General features: G+C 46.1%; 1 protein-coding gene across 5 annotated transcripts in view; it reads right to left on the reverse strand.

Annotated features, from left to right (window-relative positions):
- Nucleotides 1-608: 608 nt before the first annotated feature.
- The window catches only part of LOC126544581 (E3 ubiquitin-protein ligase MIB2-like), an 83727-nt gene continuing 59485 nt past the window's right edge, over nucleotides 609-24850 (reverse strand). For all 5 annotated transcript variants that reach the window (XM_055061646.2, XM_050191998.3, XM_050192008.3 and 2 more), the window contains 7 exons: nucleotides 24395-24557; nucleotides 15630-15784; nucleotides 13564-13690; nucleotides 11403-11624; nucleotides 6127-6308; nucleotides 4225-4433; nucleotides 609-2991 (listed from right to left, as the gene is read on the reverse strand). In XM_055061646.2, the coding sequence (XP_054917621.2) occupies nucleotides 2783-2991; nucleotides 4225-4433; nucleotides 6127-6308; nucleotides 11403-11624; nucleotides 13564-13690; nucleotides 15630-15784; nucleotides 24395-24557 (1267 nt within the window). In that variant the 3' untranslated portion in view covers nucleotides 609-2782. The remainder of the gene's footprint in view (nucleotides 2992-4224; nucleotides 4434-6126; nucleotides 6309-11402; nucleotides 11625-13563; nucleotides 13691-15629; nucleotides 15785-24394; nucleotides 24558-24850) is intronic.

Here is a 24850-nt window from a genome sequence, read left to right on the forward strand (position 1 = left end):
TGCGTACATGAAACGCAAGCATGTTGCTTATCGTTGCGCTTTGCACGACGTGAAGTCGGAAGCAGGAGCCGCTATATTTGATAAAAACAATTTACCTACATAACGCGCTCGTGTTAGTTTGAGAACATGATTCATGGACCCTGTGTTGTAATGATGCAGCAGTTGCTAAACGAATCGGCCACCCCTAGGAAGAGGTGCCACTCAACCCTTTATTAAAGTCGATTTCCGCAAAGTTTCTACAATATGGTCGTTTACTTTTTATTTCAACGAATTCGTTTATTCGTGTTTTATCCGATTCTTGTCCAATCACCCATTGTGTGCATGTGAGCCAAACATTGTGAAAAACCAAACCCAACTCAATCCGAACTGAACCCAACCAATCCCGACCCGATTCCGGCCCAACCTGACTAACCGACCAACAATTAGTTCCAGCGGTTTTTCATTTTTGCCTCTGGGTGGACCTGCTCTTGTATAAACGACTAAATAGCATCTTGTTTGTTCATAAAAGACGCAATGGAGCTATTTACGGAGTATTCTGGCCAATGAAGAATTCGGTTTCACGATGCACGCAATATGAAAACTCAGATCAGAGACCGAGTGCCTCGCAGTGAACAAGGAGAAATGTTTATTTGGCCCCATGTTAACATATACACTGTGCATTTGCTTCTCCGAGTGGGAATGTTGTGCAAGAACATCAAACAAGAAAACAATCTTCACAATGGTGCAGCCTAACGATTTCACTGCAGTAAATCAACAACAAATGGAGAAAAAGCGACAGTAAATTTCAAGACAAAAACGAAAGGCTGCATTTAAGCCAGCAGACGAGCGAGACACATTGCGACAACAACGAAGCGTAATTCAAAAGCCACAAAAACAAATGTTGTTTGAGAGGGATACATACAAAAATAATTGGTTGCTCAACGTAACATTGTCTTTGGCTAGAGGGGGTCAAACATACATATTTTGGGCAAAACTTTATCACTTGACTAAGTTATGCACTCGCCCCCCCCCCCCCCCCCACACACACAAACGATATTAGAAAAACAATGCAATATCACGCCAGATCAAAAAGCATCAAGGAATAATAAAATTACTGTAATCGTATACAGTGACAGGATGTGAATGTTCACATGAACACGATAAAACCATTTAAAGTGATAGCGGTACACTTCGGGCCAATATAGCCGAAAAGAACGTGACAATCAACTCCTTATTGAAAATCCGCTCGGACAGCGCTTTGTCTCGGTTATCAAGACTTCACGGAAGCACAGAACGTTTTGAACAAGTTGGCACGTGTCGTAATCACCTAGACTTGCATATAACGGTTAAGAAAAAAAAAAGGATAAAAAAGGGAAAAAAAGAGAGCTCGCACCTAATTAACCGCGTAGTCTTCTCTTAATTAAAACTGACTGTGGTTCACTAGAACCACTGCGTTGCGGTATACTGCATTTTCTGCATTCCAAATATTTATTTAATCATATGGCACCATGGCTTTCTTTGTACTCATTCCAAAGCTTCCGTAAAAAATACATCATTTCGACAACATTAACTGCGTTTCCCAGCTAAGCCACGCTCCTCTTTCTATCATAGAAAGTGCGAGAAAGAACTTCCCTTGGAATAGTGTTTGCCTCAGCTCGTTGGATGCACTTTGCAAGAACAGGTTTGCAGCGGGAAACATGAACCAAAAGGTGTCTGTATTTTTCCCATCTGAAGTAGACTGACTTTTTTTTTTTTTGCGCGCGTGTTTCAGTGCAGCGACTGCGACCGTTCGCAGCGCCACCACAACTGAGGTTGAGTGCTGTTCGCAGAGAGTATGCTTGAACACGATAGCAAGAACGCCCAATACACCGAGTGCAATTCCTTTGCGAAAACAGTACACGAAGCTTGCCATATTACTGAAGCCTTACTTCTTGCTTTATGGAGCGACTTCGGTTGCACCTCCAGAACTCAGACTCGGGTGTGGTTGTCGCCTTCCCGAGTTTTGAGCGACCCAACTTACCGGAGGCACATTCACGATTACATGTACAGTGGCCCTCACGGCTTTACACCTGTCGTTTCGCTGAACCCAGGCAGAGCCATTGGTGGCGGCCTAGCGAAAAAGGCACCCGGAATCGGTCGGCGTGGTAGAGGGGAGGGGAGGCGACATCGCGGTAGAGATCGCGAACGGAGAGGGAATGGTGCTGGCGACCAATGAAACCAACGGGTGCGGGCGTGGTGGAAGACTGTATAACTGATTGGCGGCGAATTGAAAAACCCCATACTGAACACTTTTCACACTATACTCAGGCGAAATTCTTCCGGCATGAATACTCACGCGTTGACTCTGCATTACGCGCGGTGTGCATATAGCTATGTGTCCATTTCTCGGTAATTACACGTAGTGTGTGTTTCTTGTACTATCAGAGATTGTGAGAGACGCTGATTTTCAATTTTTTTCTATTTGAAGTGTTCTTTCGCCCCGCGTTCTTCGCTCTTATCTTTAGCTACAATTTTGCGAGAGCGGGGACTTCAGAAGGCAACCTTCTCACATTGCTGGGATAATTAAACGATAGGAGAGACACCGCTAGTAATCCGGAGGCAGCCGCAGCAAAACAACAAGCCCTGTTCCTCATAGACATCAGTCGCTCTAGAAGGGAATGTAATAATTATAGTAGAGCTGGCTGATGCACACAGTTAGGTGTTCGTTACTTAATTGTATCTACAAAGGCCGGCGTTGTTGACCTGTAGCCAACAAGATACGCCTGCTCGTCCTCCTATTTCAGCGGCGTCCATTTTTTATATTCTAAAACAGGGTGATCTTCTTGGAGATGGGTTTACGGCACATGTGGCAGACGCTGAGATTTTCGGCACAGGTGGCACAAGAGGTATGACCGCATAGAAAAGCCACGTTGCGCGGCCGTTCCATGCAGATTCCGCATGTATGGGATTCTTCCAGTTGTTTCAGCCTGGACTCTAGCTTCCTTTGGTCGTCGCTGAGTACGGATCTTTCAGCTGCAGGAAAAGAGAGAGAGAGAAAGAAAGAGGGAGAGCGAATAAGTGCCGGTTACAGGGAGCCAAAAAGTTAATGACAAGGTAAGTGGAAATTGCTGCAAACGGCTGAGCGAGATGAAAAGTGAGTGATTAGGTTTAGCGTGACATCACATAGTTTTCTTCTAAAATAATATTCAACGATCTTGAGCCAAATGAACGAAAACACAATTTTGAATTTAGTAAGATCCTGCTATTGATGGAGCATGTGCGGGCCGCGGTTATAAGGTTAGATGACCTCTGGAGACGAGCGTTCTCTTTGGCTGCACAAACGACGAAGCCAAGGGGACGCACTGTCACGATTTGCAAAATATGCTCTTCTGAAATCACGGCAGCATTGTGGCCGTCGCCGCTGGGATGAGCGTTGTGCGCGAGGAGCTTTTTGCCGTTTTGATCGAGCGGCCGTGCCTGTGCATTGCATACAAGGGTGCGTGCAATGGTTTGAGTGGAGCGGATAGTAAAGGTCAAGCTAAATCTATCAAACCGCTTCGGTGGGCGCTTAAAAGACAACCCCCGGTTCTCCGCAGATCTGGTCTCGAGCACCGATCCAGGTGAGCCGCATGTAGCGCCAGCCTTGTATCACGTCTGGTATCTGCCGAGGCATCGTTCTTGCTCAGCAATTGTCTTGTACGCTGCATCGCGAAATACCACCTCCGCGTATTGTTTGTTAGCACACCATGCGAGCTGCTCGAGCACAACGTTGGATATCGCTATCACTTTCGATGCTTTGCCATTAGGAACAACTGCCAATTATTTTTTTTTGACTGTGTAGTGAGGTGGAGCCGTGTGATGTCGAATGGCCCACATAAGCAACAACAACAACAAAAAAGAAACTTGCTGCCGTTCCACTCTGTGAAGGATGACCAGCTAAGCTGTATATGTGAGCCCCTTAATGGCCCCCTGCACCTCCGCAGCGGGTCTGCCCGGCACCACACTATCTTCGGGATCTGTCCATGTATGAGGAGTGCTTAACGCCTGGTTCACCACCGCCGTGTATCGGCCCACATTGCACTGTCTTCGGGAGCCGCCCACCTATGGGGAAGGCTTAACGCCTGCGCCACCACCGCCGCTGGTCGGCCCGGCATTGCGCTATATTCAGGATATTTTTCTACACGCACACACGAAATTGGGGAAAGTAGCCCTTAAGAGCTTCGCTGTAAAAGATGAAACTAGTTAATGAAGCCGAGAGCTGCTCACCGTCCGAAACTTTCCCTGTAATGCGTACACCGCAGGTCAGACAGCATTTCATGCGCTGGCAGCATTCCGCACAATACAGGCGATGGCCGCAAGGTTCGAACCACACATTGGCGGGAGTGTCAAGGCACATTTTGCACTTTCCATCTGCCGACTCGGCGCTTGCGGTCGCTCCGCAGTTTGTTCGCTGTGGGCTCGATGACTCCTGCGTGCTGAAAATGTAGGGAAGTGCAAGAAGGTTAGGTGGTGGGTGTTTCAACACAGCATCTGACAGTAAAGCGGCCCGCGTTTTCTTATGCCAACTGGAAAGCTAAGGCCTTGCGCTAAGACCATGCCTTGTTCTCGCGCCAGCTTCGCAACAAGATTGCACGTTTTGCTGCATATGTTGTTTAGCAAAATACTTGGTACCGTTGCTTCCCTGGTCCGATCGGATACTTGGATGCGTTCAGGAAGTGAAAGCACTCTGTGTCTCTTCAGTAGCGCACTTCTCCAATGCAAAATTTGGCATATACGAGGGCGATTCTTCGTTCTTATTTTGAGCAAGCCATGCAAGGAAATGTGCCCTTATAGAAGGAGTTAAAGGTAGCAAGATAGACCACAAAGGTGCCCCACATTGCGGGTGATGAACGGGGGAATCAAGTGAGGAAGACAAGGAGCCAGCGAACGCTACCTGCACGCGGGAGCTGCCAAGTGTTTGATCGACAGAAAAACTGCGCATCTTGCTGCGTGGTCTGAGCGCAAACAGAGCAGTGGTAGGCGCTTTTTTTTGTTTTGTTAGAATAAGAACGCATGTCATTGTAATTATATACCTGATACCACACTGCATGTACACTCGCTTTACAACTTGATGAGTCCCGTTCCAGGCATGGAATCCATGATTGATGCATTTCTTGGGGGCGGTCACTACACCATTTGAACTATGCCAGGGCAATTGCAGATGGCCGCATGAGGTCGAATAAATCAGCACCTCATCTTCGCATGGCGCTTAGAACGAGGTAGAAAGTGAAGGGAGACAGCGTCTTTTGGGAAATGAACCAGTTCCAACCCATCCAGTTTGCTAGTATTAATCGCCAACTGGAAATTGAAGTTCACACAATGAGCAAACACGAACTGGAAAAAAATCGGCAAGACCAAGGAAGCTTCAGGACAAGGAAAAATTGGTATGCACGCCGTCCGTCGTTTACATCCCAGCCATCCACCCAGATCATCATGCACCAGGCTTTACAGACTATGTGAAGTTTTGAAAGATTGCTTGTGGCACGTATAGAACAAGTCAAATGATCAAACTAGATTGCTATATGTGGCGGACATACACCCACAATGAAATAAGAGCGCCTCATTGACATGATGAAATAAATTTTACTAATTCACTTAACACGGTAAGTCATGGCACGTATTGAAATTTAAGAACGGCAGGCGGTGGTTTTATAAAGCACATTCACTTGGAACCAATTTTGAGGAAAGCACTGGCTTGGTGATACGCGCCGTCAAATTCACGGTAAAAGTGCACCGTTGTTACCCTTACTTTTCTCCCCAGACGCCATTTCGTGCATTGTAGCCCAAGAATAACGGGAACGCCAATCTATCTTGTAGCCAACTTTGTGATAGGATGGGACGCCAACTAGTCCAATATCAAACTCTGCGGTGCCACTGCCGCAACTTATCGCAATGGAATTTTTGTAGCCCTCGAGCAAGGTGAAAGGGAACAAAGTTGCTTTCAAATTTCTGTAGTGGCTCATCAGACATTTCCAGCACAAGAGTGCTCAGTGTCACTAAACGTTATAGGGAGGGTTACCTGCTGCTGCATGTTGCAATGTAACATTTGAACTTACACATCAGGAGTGATTTCTAGAAAAGGAATTCCTTGTTGCCGCTCGTATCGCTCCCAACTATACCCGGAGATACCTTTTTTGAGTCTTCCAAATTAAAAGCAGCTCGACGCATTTAATGCCTCCAGCCATATCCAGGGGCGTCCGTCCGGCTTTGTTCTTCCGGTGGAGATCGCCGCCCCTGCTTGCCAGAAAGCAGGCCAACGCTAGGTCACCGTCCACGCCCGGAGTGCGAGACTGCAGAAGTTCACTCGCGATCTGCCCAGAAATAATAACAGAGACAATTGTGGCTCCATAGCTCGCTGCTGTGCAACAATGCCTCGCCGAGTCGTAAAAGTGCAATGAAGCTATATATTTCCGCCATATGATCGCGGGGCCAACAACAAACACTTCACCGCCGTTTCTGTGCAAGGCTCCAGAGTGGGTTAAATAATCACAGGAATTCTATCTCATTTTTTGCGCACCGGTTGGCTTCAACTCCGCAAATACAGTGCACCCAGTGAAATATTTTATTTCACATCCTCATTAATGTACTCATAGGTAAATATTTTGCCTAATGTAGTGATTACCACGGATATATTGACGTGCGCCTCCACGAATTAAGTGTCACAGAAAGATCGTCGCTTAAACCTTAAACACCCTGCTTCTTTCGCCTTACTTTACTTGATGAGCAGCCGCATCGAAATGCTTCAGGAGAGGTTTTGCTTCCTAGACGAAGAAAAAAAAAAGAAAAAGGAAAACCGGAGCACTGTCTCCTGACGAAGAAATAACAATGCGATGAATACCCGTCAGCTAGACTATAGTGATAAATGGGTTACAGTGAAGCCGAAAATAAATTTTGCTATTGAGAGGGGGCTCAGTACAAACAGTGCAAGCTTATTACAGATATTCCGAAGTGAAATCACAAGACACTCCTATGCAAGGAAACGACGGTAAAACCGAAACAAGATGCAACACATTGCAAGACTGAAGCTCGATGCCACGGCCAGATTGAAGAATGCGCAAGAGCAAATAGCAAAGACAAATATTCAATGACAGGATAGTACTTCCTGAACATGAAAGTGTCACGCCTGAAACGCGCTATAACGCGAATGGCGACGTAAATAACGTAATTGAAGGCATCCATCACGTGATTTCATCACTTTCGACTTTAGAGCCGCGGCGTCAAAAGCATGAAAATAGCTATAAATCGCTATTGTAGCCACATCAATGCCTCAAGAACGTTTTTATAGGATGCCGGCCATCCGAGCAATTGAATATACAAAAGAATAGTCGACGATACGTGCGGTTAGCCACAATGCGGAAATTGACAATGACCTATATTTCGTCAAAGAGTCACGGTGGTTTCCAGGCAAAGCAACGCATAACCACTGTTGTAGTGATGACCACGAAGGCTCACGAATGAACCGATGCAGCCAAATCAACTTCAGCAAGTACAGGTGCGGATGACAGGAGGTGTGCCGTCGCAGCGCAGTCAACGTAGCAGAACGTCTGCAGGAGACCCTGTCTTTACCTGTGAGAACTGACTGCCTTAATTTGAAGAAAGTCTACGTGGTATGAATAACTAACATTGAACCACCAGGACTACAACCGGCGCAGATATTCACTAAGCAAAGGAACAGAATGCATGAGAGCCCGTACATGATGCGTACAAAATGGACGCAGTGCAAAGACAGAAAATCGTGTTGGTTTCGCAGAGTGCTTTGCCGACAGTGCACATCGCATGACGCGTTGACAGTTTTCATAAAGACCAAGCAACGACAACAGCATTACCAAGCGTCAGGTTTCTGATGTTCAAGGTTGAGCAAGATCGTCTAACTCCTCTACGCGTGCACGCTAGAATCGGCTCTGCGAAAGAAAGTAGTAGTGCGTATTTTGCAAAACGATGAGGGCACACTGCAAACCGCGGCGGATTTCGATCACAAGACGACTTCACACGAAACAATGAACCCCTGCGCCAAGTTTCATTCCCATTCACGACACAGGCCTATGCTGGACTTTGTCGCTCGAGTACGGTTTCACTGGACTGTTACGAAGGATACTGAGATACACCCCCCCCCCCTCCTTATTTTGTCAGGGCGGGGTATGTGCTGAAACTCCTTTCTTGCTTACCCACCACCACCACCACCACCACCACCACCACCACCACCACCACCACCACCACCACCACCACCACCACCACCACCACCACCACCACCACCACCATCATCATCATCATCATCATCATCATCATCATCATCATCATCACAATTGTGTCCCTTAAAAATCGCCATGTTGTGCACCGACCGCGCTGCTCCTGTTTGGTCCTTCCCGGGTTTGTGCAAAATAGCTCACCTCTGTCGACTCAAGCCATTTAATCCGATCCCTGATACTGCACCATGATTCGGCCCGCGTCAGTGATTTTGCCCGCGAGTTTGTCCCGCCAGACTGAAGGAGGCGAAAGCATCTTGTCACACAATACTGACAAGCCTACTTTGATATTTTTCCCGTGGCCATTACCGGCTGACCAGTGCTATAGTTATGTCGGAAAATGCGCCTTCCTGCAGAGGAGCGTTATCGAATGTTGTCGGCCGTTCCTGCGGTGAAACAATTTTGCCTAGTCAGACTGCGTGTACGAAGCGAATAGGGGTGCACATTATGGAGCGTATGCGAGCACCAGCAATTACGCTGGAATGCATGATGAGTCACGCGTCATTAGCAGAAACGCTTGACCCGCAGATGAGATTTCCATGACCGACGATCGTGATCGCCGCTACCATTGTGGTTTCAGTGTTGCTCCATTTCCTGGGCACAAGTTCTCCCGATAGAGATTTAACTTCTTAACTCACGCCTTAGGCGGTGTCTTACTCTTCACTGTCGCGATAGCGTAAGAATACATCAGCTAAACGATGAGAAGGTGCAAGTTCTTCCACGCCTTGGCGTCTATTGCTAAGCCTGTATCTCTTATTTTCTTTTGTAGGTATATGTAAACACACAATTTTCTGCAACGATATTATCTCAGCGCATAATCGGAAAAAACGCAATTAAACATCGAAATGTGCATCATTAACCAAAATAGCATTTGTTATTGGTGATATTCGTATAAATTGACAAATGAGAGAACGCAGGCTAGGGGGTTAAAGAGGTAATGACAGCTGCGTTGCGTTTTATAATTACCTAGTTGGTTAACAACTGTGTAAAAAAATTCCGGCCGAGCCAATGCCACGATGACTGTCAACGTTAATGTGACTAGCATTCAAGCAACGCAGTGACACCATACTGCTATGGACACCTTCATTTAGTATCTGCAGCGGTCATTCTGAGATTTTTATTCTCTCGTCTCTATGCGGCATGCATCGACTGGCCTACTTTGCTACTCGAGATGTTTCACCGAGTCAAAGATACTCGGACCGTGGCCACACACGTCACTGGCTCGAAAAGCGATTCGTGCACTAGTGCGGTACTTGAAGTGCACGGGCTTAACAGACCGTTTATAGTGTCCTTGTGTATGGTGTCGCTCCCACACGTACTCAGTGCTTCCTCTCTCCCTTTCTTCCTCTTTCTATTCCCCTTTCCCCCACCCCAGTGTAGGGTAGCAAACCGGATGCTGTTCTGGTTGACCTCCCTGCCTTTCCTACCCTTGTTTTCTCTCTCTCTCTCTCGATCGCCCACAAATTGGACATGACGGCACGATGACCACTGGATGTCGACGACGGAGCAGAGTCAATAGGACGACGGAGCGGAGTCGATAGGACGACGGAGCGGAGTCGATAGGACGACGGAGCGGAGTCAATAGGACGACGGAGCGGAGTCAATAGGACGACGGAGCGGAGTCGATAGGACGACGGAGCGGAGTCGATAGGACGACGGAGCGGAGTCGATAGGACGACGAAGGCGGTGTGACCACGACGGCTTGACGGCAATGGGATGACGATTCCGCGAAGATGATGGTATAACGAGGACGACTCAGCACAACGATATGACGATAGTGCGACGACGACTGTGCGACAACGTTGGCGTGACGAGAATCGAAAGCTTCTCCAATGCGAAAATAACGTGAACAGTTACTACCGCACACTCGGACATAACATTGCACCTATACCCTGTGTCTCATGGTGTAGCATTTATTTGAAACATTTCACCAAAGCTTCGTTTAACTTCAAGTTCAATAGGCGCATTCTTTTTGCTGTACTTTCTTGTATGAGACATTCCGCTCGTATTGGGCTATATGCCGTGTATTTCTGCCACGACAGTCTATGATTACTGAATTCAAGGCAAGCTCACATTTTTTTGCAGACGACGCTTTATAGCATGCGTGGGGCATGAAAATTTGAGTAATAACCGTTGACACTACTACATACGAAATTTTGCTTATGCAGTTTTTAATTATTTACTCTGAGAGAGATGTTATTTCAGAATTGAAGCCAGCCAGTATACAGATTACATAGATTTTCCTAGAAACTGTGGTGAACCGCAGTCATAGGCAGTGAGAATGAGCCGTTGAATGGACCGCTGTTCCTGCTTGTAGTGTTCCGTAATGCCTCTAGCTGTTTTTCTCAGCTCGTCAAACGTTAACAGTAAAGCAATACAATTCCTACCCTTTCATTAATTGATAATTAATTAATTATTAGTTTATTTCAGTTGCCCTCTTTGCTGTGAAAGCATTACACAGGGCAGTAGGTTATAACAAAAGAAGTGATAGACTGATATAGGTGACCTTGTACAAATACGGAAAGAGGTTCACCTAAATAAAGCACACAAAATAATGCAAGCGGTGTGTTTTAAAACAGAGGAGAATAGGTACACATAAAAATAGCGCTTAGTTTATTACCTCAAAGATAAATGGAAGTGTCGCACAGATGAAAAACAAATACGATTAGCACGTAAGTACTATTGTGAAGCAGTTGACAAACAAAAATAGCAGAATGAGACTGGCGAGATCACGAAAGGATATCATTTTTCAGTTGTATTCTGTGGAAACGTATTAGTACTTATCCCACAAACTCTAGTGCAAGGTGCAGTGGTTTTATCACAAGGTTACTTTTTCGGTACTAGCTCCCTAAAAGATGTAGATAGAGCACCCCCCCCCCCCCCCGCCTGTCAAATAAGTAATTAGAACATTAGTTAGTAAACTGTAAATTACAGACTGCATCTGCAGTTAGCTAGCATACCATAATGTCAGTGGCTTCTATGAAGCTTGGTGAGTAAATGTTATTTTGCCTCTAATTCCCTATCCAATTATTCAAAATAGTTCGTCGCACGTCCACTACACGCCTTGCGGCATACATAGGCTTGTTTCGACATGAATACCCGCCTGTTGGCATCGTTCCATTCGTCCATCGCGGACAACATGCATTAACAAGTGCCACCTACCATTCTCGTCGCCGGCGCTATGACGGAACTGAGAGACTGGACCTTGATCTCCGATCGTCTCATCAGGCTCACGTGCATGGGAGTGTCGCCGTCCGCGTCTGGTTCGTTGATGTTTGCGCCGGCTTCGACTAGCAGTTCAACAATGTCGCAGTAGCCTTTGTACACAGCAAGCAAGAGTGCCGTTTGTTGTTCATTGTTTTTTAGGTCAACAGTACAGCGGCCCTACAAAAAAAAAAAGAATACGCGTAGAAATATTAGCGCTTTCATGTGGGCTTTCAAAGCTTTCACAAGAGCTTTCTGTGGCGATGAAAAAAAACAGCCTGCAGGTTTCAGTTTGACTGCTATATGCCGGATGTAATATATTTAGTACACCTCATCAGATTACGTACACCATTTGAAACTGGTGAGGATGAGAGCGAACAATGTGGTACATGTTTTGTGCTACTTCGAGAGTGCATGAGGAAGCAGTTTTGCAGACACATTGCTCATGCTCCATATGGCTTTAGTACGGTGCACACTGGGACAGTCATTTCCAGTATAACAGCAGGGGTAAAAGCAGGGCGGTTTCTTTTTGTTGAAAGGCGTGTTTCCGAGCGAAACAAGCTTAGGAACGAAGAGTTAAACGACACGCGCGATACTTTCTACTACTCAACTTACAAGTTAAACAACGTCCTATAAGTACATAAAATAGCTGAAACAAAATTAACAAATCAGACACAACTACACACGGGCACCAGGTACTACTTGAATATACTATGCCTCTCTGTCAGCCATGCTCATGCCATGCTTACACACTTATTGGCTTGTTAGCATATACCGAACGCCTCGAATACATATCTCTCTCTTTCAGATTCCTGTTGATGTTTTCGTAGCTCACGTGTAGCTGCAAGCTCCGCAGTGCACCCGCATGTTCGGCAATTATCAGTTAAGTGTCCGTCCCCATGACGTTGGCACCTTTACATATGCCGAATGCTCCCTGAGCCGATCATTGAAACAGTGCCCTCTTTGTCTGATATGAGACTTTCCACAATGTAGTTGTACCTTCCCCGTCAGGCCTATTACACAAGCGATGAACATCGTAGCACGCCTATTTGGGCAGCACCGGGTTTCATTTGCCGTTATTTAACTTGGGCACATTTTAGAAAGCTTAACGATGCTGAAAACTTGATAGGCGTGCCGTACTTCTCCCTTACCTTCTTCAGGCAGTGGGACAAAGAGTGCCGCAAGGGAACTGCCACCTTTTCATCCCCACGTCTTACGTCTTTTGCAAACGCTTCAGACACCAAGATTCATCCCCCCCCTCCCCCCCAATTTCTTCGGGTAGCTCATTCTCTCCAACTATTGCATAAATTTATTTCCCTTGTCATCAGATTTAGATGTGATGACAAGTGCCGTTCGCTGTCTTGTGTAAGCGTGGTGTTTCATTCCACACAACAGTATTTTAATTGAAGACAGGTAAAAACTATTACAGAAACCATGGACAGTCTCATAATATTTGTTAAGCATTGAGCATTCATAGGAAACAATGGAGGCTAAAGCTGACGTTGCCTGTAACATGACACCAAATATATTTGCAAGATGAACGCAACATGTTTGCCAACCGAGCTGGTTACACTATGGCAACCTTTTTCCAAAGTACCATGAGGTCTTTCTATGAGTGTACCTAGTGTGCCAATAGCACATGTTACAGTCCATTTACTGTGCCGTCTTTTTCCGAATTGCCACCAAAACTTTGTCAGTGATCGCCGTAGGCTGCATCCACCTTGCATTAAGCCACTCCTCCTGCTGACTATGCGTCATGGTTTTCTGAATTCTATGCGCAACTTCTCTTTAGGAACAATGGTCCCTCTTACCTTACTACCAAGTTTCAACTCGAAACTTGCGCAATAAAGCCCATCTTAACAGCTGCTTAACATGTAGGTTTATGCTGGCACTGAGCTTGAATTGAACGACTCTTTCGTTCCTCCATCCCAGCATTGCCTGTACGTACGCCAGAGGTGTACATCACTTGGTTCAAAGTTCCTAGATGTAGGCCCAGTTGTGTCTCATGCAGTCCTGGAAAGCATGGGTTAGCGAAAACTGTTTGGCGATGAACTGTTTCATCATTCGCGTATTTTCTGGAATTAACATAGTGCATAAGGTGTACTGATCATGGTCATACCTTCGTCAGCAAGATTTTCGCGAGGCTACAGTAGTTGTTGACTGCCGCTAGATGCAGAGCACAGTAGCCGTCCTTTTTCTTCAAGTCCACAAGCTCTGGCTTCTTGGAAAGAATCCTTTCCGTTGCACTTTGAGAAGGGAAAGAACAGAAGCATCAACTAAAGCAAATATTCACCTAGTTTGATTAAGTATGCGGTGAGATTAATTAGCAAGGAAGACTCAATCAACTTCAACATTTCCCTTCCAACAGGTTGAAGACGAGCGCTATACAAAGCAACAACCTATCGACTTGATTGAAGGCGAGTAAGCGACACGCGGACAATATTTCAACCAGCATCTTCGCATTAGACATTCATCAGGGGTGCGACCGGAGACCGTAGTTCGGCGCGTTCGTTCGGTTACCGGAGCGCGCGATTGGCCTACTCCGCGCTGACATTGCCAGCCGCGGGGCGCGGCCACGTTTTTGGTGACGTCAAAATGACGACACGCTTCTTCAATCATCCTGAAACCGAACACGTAGTCTGCTAGGTGCCGAACGGGACGAGAAGTTTGGAAGTTTGGAGCGATCATAGGCTCGTTACGAGACCGGCTTCGCATGGCGCGTCTGGTGGATTGGATTGGATCCAAGCGGCAGCTCCCGCTGCAGAATGGCACGTTCGGATACAATCCATAGTTTAATTCGAGGAACTAGCGGTTGCGATGAGAACTTCGGTTCTTGCATTGGCGTTGCTTGAGGAGAAACGAGAGCAGTGGACGTGCGATACTCGTTCGAAGAAATTACAGAAAGCGAATTCTGGCGTCACTTTCGTTTCTCGAAACAAACAGTGCGTTGGTTGTGCGCCGAACTCAACCGCATCATTTGGTGCCAGCGAGCCACTGGAATGTTGTTGTGGCCTAAAGAAAAGTGCGTCCCTGTTCCCGTCATTTCTCCTTTCCTTTTTTTCCTCGTTGTGCGCGACATCACCTAGGGACGACACAAAGAAACTAATAGTTATAAATCGGAGTAGTCACACGCATTACTATTTGAAATCACGTTTAACCTTAAGAAGAAAATATATATTTTTTAGACGAAGATTTCATTCATTGGAAGACGACAAAAAATACATTTCGTTTTGTAGCACATTATCTGCAAGCAGACGACAAACGAGGGAAGTAAACTTCTGGGGAGTTCACCGCTTGCCGATTGGCTTCTCTCTCCGCCCCGTTCTCACCAATTTTGCATACTGCCACTTTGTGACGTTTAAGCAACCGAACAGAACGCGTATCGAACAAAGATCTCCGATCGCGCCCCAAAATTCTTCATGAGCGTCGATCGAACGGGAGATGCCGTCGCTAAATAGCGATGGTCCACTGATCAGCAGCATGATGTCATGTAGCTGCGGAGCCATTATAGCAAGAGTTTAGAAGAGCAGTGATCGAATCGCTAGAAACTTTAAGTTGTGGACAAGGGCTCGAAACAGGAAAATAGGTTACGTAATAAAGTACGCAATTTCCTTGTCTAGTCGAAGCATAATGTTATACTTGGGTGGAAGGGAGCATTTCTTGTACAGTGCAGATGAGAGTGGAGTAGTGGAGACGAAACTATATTGAATCACAAACTCTTCCAATGGCTTAGGGCATATCATGAAGCCATCAGGAAGAAGACATTCCCTGGGCAGGCTAATAATAGGTGGGCGTTAATCCATGGCGCCTCGCTGTGGAGAAAAACCACTGCCATCAGATTCACATCTCACGCACGACCACGGACCAACCCCGAGAGGACTACCTAGGCGGCACGAACATGCAGCGTGCTGGGATCGTGGGAGATGCGTCAGCGCTTTCAGGTACAGATGTCCTTCCTGTCGGCTGCAACATACACAACTGCAAAACGTGGTCAGCGTGCAACCCACGTGAACATCCACAGCATGCCGGATCGAGAAAGCACTTTGACGCGAAAGGCTACGTCAGTTGCATTAGCAAACAAGGCTACAACAGCATTGTTCGCTGCTTAGGATCTTTACTTTGAGAGGATGTAGCCTTGAGGCACATACGTTATGCACACGTGCACAGCGTGCCAAGAAAGCTTACTGCGTGTTTCCTTTTAAGGCGGCTTGATGGAATGAGTTGAAGCTGCGCTTGTTCGTGATGGTAAAGTTCATGGTAGGGAAGTCCACGAGCAGATCAACGATCTCCTGGTTCTGCTTTCCTATAGCATCATGTAGTGGCGTGTCCCCGTATTCATCCTACAAGAAAGACCGTTACCTAATGCAGCAGCAAGATCTTCAGAAAAAAAACATGACCTGCGTGTCAGCCACACCCAACACTGAATTATCGTTAACAATAAGTGTACCTTATCTAAGCCAATAATGCCCAGCCGAAAACAGAACAACTCAAAAAATATGGACGCCGTTTCTTTAATTTTGCTTTGTATCATTGCCAAAACATAGCTGTAGTTAAGTATGACCACCGTACCACAATATACGAGGGCGAATCAGAAAGTCTTCGCCCCTATTTTTTTACCAAATTACGGCAACATATCCAAGTCAACATATCCAATCCCAGTGGTGGACCTTTGTTGGGCCGGCACGTCATTATCTGCCGGTAGCACCGCGGCTCGGCGCTGCTGTCAATTACAGAAGATGGCAGTGGTGCTTCACACGTCCACGGCTTACGAGCAATGAAGTGTGATTCGTTTTCTATAGAGCAAGGGAAAAACGCCCATCGAAATCCAAAGGTGATTTGCACGTTTTCAATCCGCGAAACAAGTTCCTGGCAGGACAGCGATTCACGTCCAACGATGAAGCCAAGACAGCAGTATGACGGTGGTCCCGCGGTCAGCTGTACGAATTCTACCACAGGGGCATCTCAAATGTAGTGCTGCTATGGGACAAATTGCAAAAGGATGGGACAATGTGGAAAAGTAGTGTAAGATGCGTGGAATGGTACGTTCGTTTGTAATTACCTGTATGTGCTTTATTTTGGCTAATAACAAATGGGGGCAAATACTGTATAATTCGCCTTCGTATACCAAGATTTACTCAAATTTCGGTTATCAATTAAGGAATCGTAGCCTTAGTACACACTTTGAGGATTTCATTAGTAAGTCCACAAGGTGTACTCAGTGCCTGTAAAATGCGATGTCGATTTGTTTTCCCCTCTGCACATGGCTGTCATTTGAAGACTGCCCTCAACTTCCTATACCATAAACATGAATGAATTCCTGACAGCTTACAATGCCAAAGGGACGAGAACGCCTGGCACATGGTCGTGTGGCGAATTCAGACAGGAGTGTTCTTAAACGGCCCTTCACCTGGCCCCGCCGAAAATATTGTTTATGCACTGGAGTTTCTAGGGCGCCGCCTTCAGAAGGTTCTAGCGGAATAATTTTTTAAAAATTGGAGCATTATTGGATGAGATGGGAGACATTCAAGTGTCATGCTGCCAAAGATCGCACTTCTCTGCCGAAGTACACACCCTCCGTTTGTCTCCACTAGCCTCCACAAGCGACATTCCCTTTCTTTCTTCTATACTACTGTAGCGGCACGGAGAGACAGCATCTTACTAATTCCTCCTCTTTCTATTACTCTCCTAATTTTTTTAGCGGCGTGGAAACCACACTTGCTACCAGAGTCCAAAATCAAGAAAGGGGCTGACAGATGGAATAGCACACTGTGGTATAAAGTTTGTAAACAGGGATAAGGTGCCTCAGAAAGGCTGGCCAACGTTTCGATAGGAGGACCTATCTTCGTCAAAGGCGGCCTCATCATCCTCGGCATGTTAGCTTTAAAGGGTTAGTGCAGTGACGTCACGTACGGGCGTTGTCGCTGGCGGCTGGTTTTAAAGGGAGAGACCTCAGAGGTAACGAGCGCTGTCGTCCAACGTCTGTGAGCTTTCTTCCCAAGACGAGGGGACAAGAGCAGAAGAGTGGGAATGCGGGGAGAAAAGAAAAGAAAGAAAGAAAAACAGAAAAAAAAAACCAGGGCGACCGCTAGACAAAAAAAAAAAAAGAAAGGAGAGAACGAACAAGAAAGAGAAGAAGAATTTTAAGACGAGGGCCTGGGGGCGCGTTGGGGAGGCGAGAGGTTAGGAAGCATTCACGGGTGTCGTTGGCGGCATGTTTTTGTAGCATTAGAAGAGCCGGTCAGGCGGTCAGTGCGCGCTAAAGACAAAAAAAAGCATGAGTTCAAAGAGTGACTTGAGTAGCATAGCAGCAATACGTCGAGTAATTTTGAAGTAGTTAAGATGGCGACGAGGAGTCTGCGGCGCTATGTATGGCGTGACTGAAAGGCAGCGGGGAGAGGGAGAGAGAGAGGGCTCTTAGAAAAGCAGAGAATTTTGCAGGCGCGTATATAACCGCTGGCATGCTACTCTGTATGGCTCTGTTTGGCTATCTAGCCAAACACAAGCATTTCTCAGCCAGACTTGACTGGCTGAGGCGCCGCCTTAGGTATACATTCAAGGCGCCGCCTTAGGTACATTCAATTTTAGAAATGAAAAAGATGCCGTTGTCATAACTTCTGATTGTTCAAAAAGGCATTCATCTTGATGACATTACAAACGCAGCACTGAAAAGTTGGCAACATTGCAGAACGTTTGCTATGTTCAGCGAATATTATTATTACCAAGCATACTTAACACACCTCCTTGAATGCGTTCAAAACCGTGCTGCGCGCTTCATCACGCGCAGTGTGTGCAGTGCCCACTGGAGTTCCCTGGCCGTCGCCACTTTAGCCTCTTGACAGCTGTAATTATCCGTGACTCCCCTCAGAAGCATTGCAGAAACTTCAGCGCTTCCATTTTTACTAAGGTGCGAGTCCAGAAGGGACGTAGATAAAACTGTAGGCATGAGGCAGGAGAAGAGGCAGTTGTCATACAAAGGAGAAAGGGACGAGCTGACGTGATAAGGCAAGCGAACCCTACTACTACACGACGGCAATTGCGAGGAAACTGAATAAGCTTAAGTTCAAGGTACGGCGTAGTACGTTGCTGCTATTTCGGAAAAATCAACACCATGCAAATATGTCAGGCGCACAAACTACGCAGGGCGTGCAGAAGCAAGCCGCATTAATTGAAGCGAACCGCAGGCTCCAGGCGACACTACTGAAGCAGTCGACTGTGAAATCAACACTTCTGTGCTCGCTGCGTTAGCTTGCGGCTATGGCATTGCTAGAAGGCGTGGATTTGATCCCAACCACGGCAGCCGCATTTCGACGAGGGCGAAACAGGAAACGCACATGCACGTTGATTTTGGGACACGTTAAAGAACATCACGGTGGCAAAATTAATCCGGAGCACGCCACTACGGCGTGCCTCATAATCTGATTGTGGCTTTGGCAGGTACAGCCCCATAATCCAATTCAAGTTTAATACTTTTGCCGCAATGCAGTGTGCCATGTGAGACAATGAAAACGCTCAACCTCCCAGAGGTTATAAAATATGGCGCACAACAACGCCTCAAGCAAACACCTCTCCCTGTGTGTTCGGTGTACTATACGCAGACAAATAGTAGTGGTGCACGCAAGATAACGTTTAAAATCAACTCACCGCTCTAGTGTTAGACTAAACGTTGAAGAAAGTAAGCTTTAGCCGTCAACTACATCTTTAATTATCGTCAATCAAAGCATACAGCACGGAATGCTCCGCTTACATCGATTCCCATTGTGCATCGGATCTGCGTATTTTTTTTTTTTTTTTTTCATATAAACGCGTTCTTTTAAAATAATGATGACCCATAGCACAAATGCTAACACCACCCGAGAGCGATGCAAATACTATGAGTACGCGTTATGAACAAAATATTTTCATGACGCCAAACAACGGGGAAAATGTGGCGATACGCATTCCTCTCGGCCGCCATTGCATATGGCTGCTCATTAGCATAATTTGCGCGGCTCGTCGCACCACGAATTACGGCGGCGAATCTCTGCAATGGCGGCCCAGTACAACTTCATAACGTCATGTTGACGTTTACAAAACGGCCCTTACGCTTCTCACGGCGTATCCGTTCAGCCAATTAGCAAGCTGACATGGCGTCTACCTTGTCTCGCCACCACATGTCCACGAAATTGCAAATGAATTCCACTGGTTTCTATACGCTACCGCTCACTATTTTTGAAGCACTAACCTTGCAATATAGCTGTCAAGGATCTAAAAAATGTATTAATGGATGAAATTTATAGCTCCACGTCAGGTTTCACCATCTTGATGAGAACGCAAAATTGCATTTTGCAAAACTTCCGTGTCCCGGTGTAAATTTCAAGACACGTGAGCTCTCGACAGCGTCAACTCTTAAGGAAATCGTTACCATATTTGATAATAAGAAGCGAACAAACAAAGACAGAACCGGGGAAATTACTTGTACTTATTGACTTAGAGAAATTATAAATTAATGAAAATTAATAAAGTTGATGAAGAAACAACTGGCGGCAAGTAGGATACGAACCCACCTTTGCGCATTACGTGTGCGATGCTCGAACCAACTGAGCTACCGCGGCGCCTTTCTCCCATCCACTTTCGGGGGTATTTGTTTTACTACTAGGACTAACCTTGGGAGCGTTAGCCACCGCAACCACCAACAAACCTCGGTGGCGGATCAGGAGCATCCTTTCTGCCACAGGAGTACGTGATCTTTCCGGGTGAAGGCAACTTGTCAATAAACCTACACATGCTACCTAAAGTCATCAGCTGCTGGCTAGCACTGCCAAGGTTAGTTCTAGTAGTAACGCATACATAACCAAGAAAGTGGATGGGAAAACGCGCCGCGGTAGCTCAATTGGTTAGAGCATCGCACGCCTAATGCGGAGACGTGAAACCACTTGTGGCAAGTTGTGTTTTTATCCACTTTCATAGCGATTATTTGATCATTTCTTCAATTATATTAGTAAGTACATGCAATTTCCCCTGTGTTTTTCTTGGTGTCTGTTGACTTCTCATGAGATAATTAATAAAAATCGGGCCCCTCATTTAACCCGCTTCCTTCTCGTTCTTACATGACGGGGGTCTCGAATCCGGCAACATTGGTGCTTTCAGGTAGCATGTCTGGGCTTATTGACCAGTTGCCTTCACCCAGAAAGATCACGTACTCGTGACGCCTGTGTCAAAGGATGTTGCCCATTCGCCGCCAAGGTTTGTGAGTGGTGGCGCTGGCTAACACTCCCAAGGTTAGCTTTAGTAGTAACTCATAAACACCCAAGAAAGTAGATTGGAAAACGGCGCCGCGGTAGCTCAATTGGTTAGAGCATCGCACGCGTAATGCGAAGACGTGGGATCGTTCCCCACCTGCAACAAGTAGTTTTTTCATCCACTTTCATTGCGGTTAATTTATCATTTCTTTCTTCAATTAGTAAGTACAATTAATTTCCCGTGTTTTCCTTTGTGTCTGTTTGTTGGCTTCTCATGATATTACGTAATACTTGTACACACAATGTCGGCTCATAGTTCTCTAAAGCGCACCGACCCCTTAATGCAATAGCGCACAAATTTCTAGGACTTAAGTTTTCACTTAAGTCCTAGAATTTGACATTCTCCGTTCAAGGGCCACTCGGCATGTGTTCATTCTTGGTCAATCGCTCAGAATAAGTATGTGCCATGCACTGTGACATAAACGGCATAGAAGCCTTAAATTTATTTACGTATGTGTCATTCTTTTGTGCATAGGCCTCTCGCCACCATCCTTTCGTCGACGAAGCATCACACATGGCCTTCGACCTCATGACACAAACAGCTAAATGTTGTGAAGCCGTACGCAAGTCATCCACTATCGATACTGCCTCGCTAACTCAAATAAGTTTTGAGTACTTGAGGTTACAACAGCTTGTTGGATCTTCATCTATATTTTAATAAGTGAGATGTTTCTTACCTAAAATAATTCCCAAGTTCAGCTTGGACTCGCGATGTTTGGTTTTTCTCTTGATTCAAAAGTATGAAATGGTCCATTGAACGAAAAAGCCGGCGTCCTCTGTAGCAGCGAAAGGGCACCTAAATGCCCATTGGCTGTGGTCACGAGCGCGCCTTCACGGAGCAGCACGGCCGAATCGGAACCCCCGCTACCGCGATAGCGCGCCAGGTGTTGCGTGAAGGGAGAGGGAATTACCGCGACGCCACGTCACCTGCGCGCCTCGACGGAGCAGATATGGCGACGCAAGGACGGCCTTGGTGGCCCCTACTACTTCCTCGGTCTCTCGTCGCGCAGGACGTCGGTTGCATGCGGCGTTTTTGATTTCTCGGCAATATCATCCAAATGAATTTGGTCTACAGCCAACATGCTAACGTAGAAATGTACGAAAAAGAAATAACCCGCACCAATTCAATCGGAAGCTCGATAACACAGCCCGATTAAAAACTCAAGAACATTACTCGCGGCGCAATACTTGAAGGAACGCTCAGCGGGGTTCAGCGGGACCTTAATGCTTTCGCACTGACAACTCATAAGGAGTGCTTAGGTGTCCTCGGATTTTTTTCGTCTGGCCTGAACGTAGCGCCGACGTTACCAAAACTTTCAGCGGCGATACGCACTCAACTTCAGCTCCAGGGGTCATGACACACATGCATGAACATGACACCATGGCTCAGCATTCCCATATTTTTGGGTCTTGCAAATTTTACTCAAATTTGCTTAAACTTTATTCGTTGCCTTGCTTTCCGTTTCATATCAGTATTATTCAGGATCATTATTCCTTTTGCAGATAGGCTGATTTAGAGAGAGAGATAAATAAGCATTGCTGAAGTGTCCCTGCTGGGTACGAAAGGGGAACCGAAAGGCCGGGAAGCTAGTCGCATAAAGCTTCCCTTTCCGTCAAATGCAGTCCAGGCCTTCCACCATAGCGGCGTCCTCCGCCAGCTGGACAGCCCAGAGCTGGTCTTCTGGATATTCACTGAGCAGTATAGCCTCCCACTTCTTATTTTAGCATTGTGGTTTATGCTGTGTCTGATATTGTTTGGAGCTGATGGGCATGCACATATGTGATGGAAGTCCACACGTGGTGTATTACATGTCTTACAGTGCGATGATTATGCTTCTGGGTGAATTCTGTCCATGAGTAGTGGTGTAGGGAAGGTGCTTGTTTGTAGAGCTCTATGAAGTTGCTTTGTGTTTGGTTAATGATTTGTCAGGCGGAAGGTATTTATAGCGAGCATTTGGATAGTATGCGAGTATTTCTCAGTAAGTAGTCATTTATTTTTATTGGGGAACTTCTTTCTTGATGTAGCTCTTGGGGGCATAGCTCTGTCTCTTCCGGGATTTGTTATCCGGAGAGAGATCGCCGACGCAAGTGACTCTCTCTGCTGATGTTTGCTTGGGCAGCGTCGTGCGCAGCGTTGTTCCCAATTAGGCCTTCTGTGCCTGGCGTCCAAATCAGTCGAACAGTTCTGCGGGTACGATGTGCTCCCATCAGAATCCGGTATGCTTGAGGTGATATAAGTCCCTTGGCGTAATTAATGAAGACTGCTTAATGCAGTTGGCGATGTGTACGCTAAAGCTATCGCAGCTTCTTCCCCCTTTTCTGGGTATGGAGCTAGTTGTTGTGATATCCATTATTGCACCCTCAACAACTTCAAGGGTCATGGCTGGTTGTGACGGATACTTTGCAGCATGAAAATAAGCGACATGTTCAGCGTCTCTGAGCACTTTTTGGGTCTTTGAGCTCTTGCTTTCCGTCGCTCTGCGTTATAGTTTGGGTGCATATTCATTGGGGTGGGGGGATCATGAAGGTGTTCCTGATGTCCTGTCGAATATCTTTCTTTTTTGAATTCGTGTCCCTCATTGTATTGCCAACTTGTTTAGTATTGTGCGTACGGTCTTCGTGCGTTTGTCATTTATAGTGTGCTGTTCTCTGTGCTTCTATAAATTTGTTCATTGTATTGTTCATACCTTGGCCTGATGGCATTTGGTTTGCTGTACTTGGGCAAGGGTGCAATGCTTGTTCTAATTGCTTTGCTTATCATTATGTCAATCATGTGTTTCTCGGTATGCGTGAAATTTAACAATTACGGACTATACGCCATAAGGGAGGTGATAAAGGCTTGTACCAGTACAATGATATTGCTCTCTTTCATGCCCGTATATCTGGTAGCCATTCTCGAAATAAACCGGCACATCTGTGCCGTGTAAGTGTTTAGGCGTTGCATTGTCGTGGTTTTTTTTGTTTTTGTCACTTCTTATGTACAATCCCAGTACCCATAGCAATGAGACTTTGGGTACGGCTATACCTTTAATTCCAAGGCAAGTCTTTGTTGGTTAGAGGCTTGCATTTTCTTTGATCTTCTTGGTTGATTAGTAGTAGCTCAGACTTCTCCAGGGAACAAGAGAGTCCTCTACCATACGTATGTCGCGACTGTATTCGTTGCTTCCTGCAGGGTCTCCTAGATTTTGCCGACGCTGCCACCCGTCACCCATAGCGTTATAACATCCGCATATGAGCTGCGCTGTAGGTTGCTTTAGAGTCTGAGCTGCCTTTCTTCCATACACTTCGCCACGGTACAGTTAGTCAGAAATGCCGAGAAGGACGCGGCCGTATGAATACGACGAAGCAGCGCCTAGTTTGGAGCACGCGTTCAGCATATTGTATGTTGTGACATTCCTGTACGCAATCATTACTAATACATAACACGTCTTCCTTCATCATCATAGTATTACCATTACTTAGGGCAGAGTAGTGCTTACCTATAAAAATGTGGGAATGTACACTTTTCTAACATTACCATGTTTAGAGAGTAGAATTGGCTCTTATGACATTGCCCATAAGGAGCAAACAACATAAACCATCAAACATAAAGTAACTGAGAACTCTTGGTGGTAGAAAGGGCGCCCCGAAATCTATAAGTAATTTAAACTCGGGCATTAAACATGTTCTTACCTGAGTGTTTACGTCCAGCTGACCAATGTACTTGGTCAAGACCCGCACACATGCTACAAACTCCTTGTTGACTGCGACATGAATAGCCGTGTACATTTTCTTGTTCCTAGCATTGACATCGGCGCCGAAGTTCACTAGTAACTCCAGTATTTCTGGCTTGTCACTACAACAAAAAGTATAGAAAATGGTATGAAAATCAATGTTGAATATTGTCACGTGGTAGTGACGGTTTAGGACACAGCAAGAAAACTGTGAATGGCAAAACTAACTTTATTGGGCGAACCTGTGCAAAGAAAAACAGGCTACACTCAATGCTCAACGAAAACGGCGAATACAGTCGGCGATCGTCGAAAATCTGATCAGCGGGTCAAGCGCATCGGCTCCTATACATCAGTCGTCGAATGTTCCAGAGTTATCGCTGGGACCCGCGTGCCTTCCACAAAGGTCTACATTATT

Source organism: Dermacentor andersoni, chromosome 3 (genome assembly GCF_023375885.2).
Source record: "Dermacentor andersoni chromosome 3, qqDerAnde1_hic_scaffold, whole genome shotgun sequence".
NCBI lineage: Eukaryota > Metazoa > Arthropoda > Arachnida > Ixodida > Ixodidae > Dermacentor > Dermacentor andersoni.